This window comes from Cupressus sempervirens, chromosome 3, assembly GCF_028749045.1.
Source record: "Cupressus sempervirens isolate cs-2001-9-10 chromosome 3, ASM2874904v1, whole genome shotgun sequence".
Classification (NCBI taxonomy): Eukaryota; Viridiplantae; Streptophyta; class Pinopsida; order Cupressales; family Cupressaceae; genus Cupressus; species Cupressus sempervirens.
The window spans coordinates 683,883,003-683,887,462 of NC_143120.1; the positions used below are offsets into that span (position 1 = coordinate 683,883,003).

At 33.3% G+C, this 4,460-nt stretch overlaps 1 protein-coding gene across 1 annotated transcript; it reads left to right on the forward strand.

Annotated features, from left to right (window-relative positions):
- Positions 1 to 319: 319 nt before the first annotated feature.
- LOC149568577 (ASI1-immunoprecipitated protein 1-like) lies at positions 320 to 4,089 on the forward strand. The gene is made up of 3 exons (XM_089817586.1): positions 320 to 621; positions 3,098 to 3,564; positions 3,646 to 4,089. The coding sequence occupies exons 1-3, from the start codon at positions 429 to 431 to the stop codon at positions 3,793 to 3,795; spliced, it is 810 nt and encodes a 269-aa protein (XP_089673712.1). The 5' UTR covers positions 320 to 428; the 3' UTR covers positions 3,796 to 4,089.
- Positions 4,090 to 4,460: the final 371 nt, after the last annotated feature.

Consider the following 4,460-nt stretch of genomic DNA (forward strand, 5'->3'; position numbering starts at 1 on the left):
AATAAAGACGGGAACTAAAAAATAAGAATATCCAAAAGCTAAAAATAAATTATAGATAACCAAAGTTAGCCATTATGACAAATCTCTTCCATTTTCATTTTATGAACTATTTGCTATGTTACTCATTCGTTAATAAAATCCAGATATCCAAAGTTAGCCATAACAACAAATATACGAATGATCATTTTCATTTTATGAACTATTTGCTAAGCTACTCATTCTTTATAAATTAATGAATGGCATTACGAGAACATTTTAAAGGACACCAGTCTTAATGTCTTCTTAAATTTGTAGTTGAGTTGGTAAAAAGGAAGGACCGCGGGAGTAATATCTGTCAGAGACACCTTACTTGGAACGCCGCCCACGTCAAGAGCCATCATATTCATTCTCCCATAATAAGAAACGGCCGCGACCTTGTGGGTGCCAACATGAACAAATATGGTTTCAATCAAACAACCCTACTTTCTAAAACAACAAACCTACTTCTTGTTAACCACTCTTTCCCCAATTCGGCTGTCAGTTTTTTAAATGCCTGTTTACTGTTTGAAGTGGAAGAGATAAAACATTGGGCCAGGTGGGTGTTTGCGAGGCACAGTTTAAAGATTTCAGCAAAGTTTGCAGGTATGAATTTAGCTAATTTGTAGTGCTCCATTATCTTTTTCACAGGTATTTTACCGGTTCATTATTTCTGGGTCACGTAAATGTTTTCTCCTTCGTTGTTTTGAAACTTTCCATTCTTTCAGGAACATGGAAATCAAATTGTTCATAGAAATTAAACTGTTATGGAAATAGCAAGTCCATTAAGAACTTTCTTGTGTATAAAGGAAACATATTAATATTTCTTTTTACTATTATTATCACGAAAAGCTCAGGATTTATAGGCTTATTTAAAACTTACAAACATTATAAACACTCCTAGTGACCTATAGAAGCTGCAAGGGATACACGTCATTCTGTCTGCTGGCAATTCAATTTTTTCTTCATGTATGTAAAGCAGTGCTCGTTTAGAATACACCGGGACACACAAAAAGTACAGCAGACATTTCATTATATTGTTGATTAATTTAAGCGTGTTCATAACCCCTGCATTTGTGAATGCTCAACAAGGTTTGGGAAAAATCATTTTGGGCATTAGAGTTTTCAAACATCAAATTCAACGGTAGTGGGTTAATTGAAAAGGTGGTGGAACACTGGATTAGAAGCTTGAACTGCCTCTGAAAATGGTAGATTTGAAATCCTGATGGATGCTGTAAACCCTCACAACATAGGTTACACACAGATGAATTAAGTGAGAATTTTTTATTATCCTTCAAGGAAGGTCCGTATTCTTGATGCGTGAAAAGCTTTATGTTTCATAACTGCCCTGTAGAACAAACTAGATGCAAAGTGAACCCCCGAAATATAAAAGAACTTTATTAAATAGACCAATTCATAAAAATTATATTACTTTTTCATTTAATAATCATAAAATACTGGACTTTTCTGCACTGGGTACTTGGAGTACTTAAGTATGTTTACTTCCACCGTTCTGCAATTATATGGGTGGTGTGGGGAGGGTACTTTAATTTTGATTTTTGAATGTTATTTTTAGATATGTACTATGTTACTATGCTGAATGTTCAATGGTTCTTGTCTAGGTTGCAATTTTGTTCTGTTCTAATATTTCAATTTAACATGTTATATTGAAACATCACGAACTTTAATTTTTGAATGTTATTTAATAATACTACTATGTTGAATGTTCAATAATTTTGATCTATGTTACAATTTTACCGTGTTGTTAGTATTTCAATTTGATATGTTATACTGAAACATCATTTTATAACTAGCATTTTAAAAATATATATATATATATAGAGTACTATTATACGCCTACCTCATACAAATGTTCCACAGATTCTGACATACCTCAGTGCCAGTGTTTTAACTCATTTTATATTGAAAAATAAAAGGCAATTAGGCCGACGGCTGTTGAATATTCCACTTCCCCTTTCTTCTCAATATAAAATACTTATAACATTCTTCCAAAATGGGAGACAGGAAGATTAATAGTTTAGATTTCATTTCAGCTCAGCTCAGGTTTGAGTTATTTTCTGTTTACAGTCTTGTCATTTCTGTCATCTTTTCCTCTGTTATATACCAGATTTCTGAATTTTCAAAGAGACATTTTCTCAATTCTGGTTTTGAGAATGACCTGCTCATCTTATTTATTAATATTTGTTGAATTCATAGAAAGACGTAGGAATCGGTCATCTAATCCATACACAGGAAATACTATTTGAACATATGTTTATCGTGCAACAAGGAAAATAGCTCCCTAATAACAACCCTGTATCTCGTTCAAAAGTGTGCATATACATAAGTTGAACATCTCCTCACAAATTGGCATCTTACATTTGCTCAATTAGTTTTGTGATAGCACTTTTTATTATACATTGTCATAGCACTGTTTTCTTTCTTCTCCACAAGATCATTCAGCCTGAACAGAGGAATTGAAAGATGCCTGAGCCACACGTCAATTTTTTTTTTAAAGTTTCCTGTAGTTGTGAAGTCAAGACACTTACGTTAAAGCCTATTTTCAATTTTATATCAATTCAATAGAAGGTAAATAAATATCTGCAAATTGATTTAGATTGATTTATGGATTAAATTAAATTTTATAATTAATTGTATTTTAAAGAATAGAAGCTTTATGGATGTGCATTTTTTGTGTGTAAATTTGATCTTTGTGTTCTTATACTTATGCTTTACACTTGTCAAAAGTGATCCTATAAATTGTGCGGTCTTGACTAAAAGTATAGAAATAAACTTAGAGGATTGCCCACATACTTCAAATGACATATTATGGTAAATCAACTAATAGAAATGTATGTAAGATATTGGCAAACAAGAGCTTTATAAAATGAATATACAAATGTTAGATGATATGCATTCGTTGTCATTCTAAATCATTCCTTGATTCATAACCCATTTGCAATAGATAAATCTCCTATCAGTTTCCACATGATGTTTGGCAATACCAAAGAAAATCTCAATAGTAAAAACAAGATAATCGTTTTACTGTGATTGCATGTATCAAATCCCTGTTCGTGAGCAGCAATGGAGGCAAGTAATTCATTGAGGCAGCAGCAAGAAGAGGAATATGCAGCATTCAAAGAAAAGGTGAAGCGTACAGTGTATGTGGACAATCTTTCACCACTGGTAACAATACCAGTTTTAAGGAATGCACTTGGACAATTTGGGGTGGTAACAAATGTCCAGATATTACCAAATTATTTGGAGGCCAAGAATGTTGCAATTAATGCTTTGGTTGAAATGCAAAATGAACGTGAGGCTGCAAACACAGTTACAGAAATCACAACAAATGTGTTTATGATTGGTGGAATGCCTCGACCAGTGAGAGCAATGATGGCCAAGATTGAGATGTTTCCTGACCGCCCAGCAGTCCCTGGAAGAAGAATTCAGTGCTGTTTGGTAAGACCGAGTGACCCATACTGGAACATGCTCTCGTCAAGGAGGCAGCTTGCCATGAAACATTCTGCAGAAGCTGCACTACTATTGAAGGTGGGTATTAATTCAATATCATTTGAACATTTAAATTTTTGAAATTTAACATAGTACTCTGTCATATTTGTTTGAACGCAGTATCAAAGAGAAGAAGAAGAAAAGCTTGGAGCACAACAGGAAGACACCTTCAGAGTTAATTATAAAAAATTTGAATCAGTTGAAAGCTTGTTCCGTGATGGTACTCTAGATCGTTTATCTAGACACTATGGTATTCCACATAAAAGATAGTACTATTAGACACATATCCATCCCAAGAAAAACAATTATCTGACACTTGTTTAACTTTAGAGTTTCTTTTTGCCTTTTGACATCAATTATACACTCTAAATTGATGGATTTTTAAGGACACATATCCATCCCAAGAAAAACAATTATTTGACACTTGGTTAACTTTAGAGGTTCTTTTCGCCTTTTGACATCAATTATACACTCTAAATTGATGGATGGTCTTCGTTTCATCTCTCTAAACGTGTCATTTTTTGTCACTCAAGAATTCGTAATAGTAGTGGTATTGTGATTGTCATCCCTTTGGTTTTTCTATTTTATGGTTATTCCTTTGATTTGCTATTTTATTGCAGACAATTACATGGTAATTTAGGGTTGAAGTTCACAATTGTTTTCTTACAGAGAGTAATAAACACATTTATCATTAGAATTATGTTTGTCTAAAATAGGGAGCATGGACAAAAGAAGTTCATATTAGCAAGGAACTACTTAGACGGGAGAGCTGATTAGCAGAAAAAGAACTTCAAAAGGTGAGATGGTGTGAGATGGTGTGTTAGAATTGTTGTCGTGGTGCAAAGGTCTGTGTATCCTGATTTGAGACTAAAGTGTTGAGATTGAAAGTGAAAAAATGTTTAGTTAATTATGAAGGCTCTGATACCAAGTTAAAA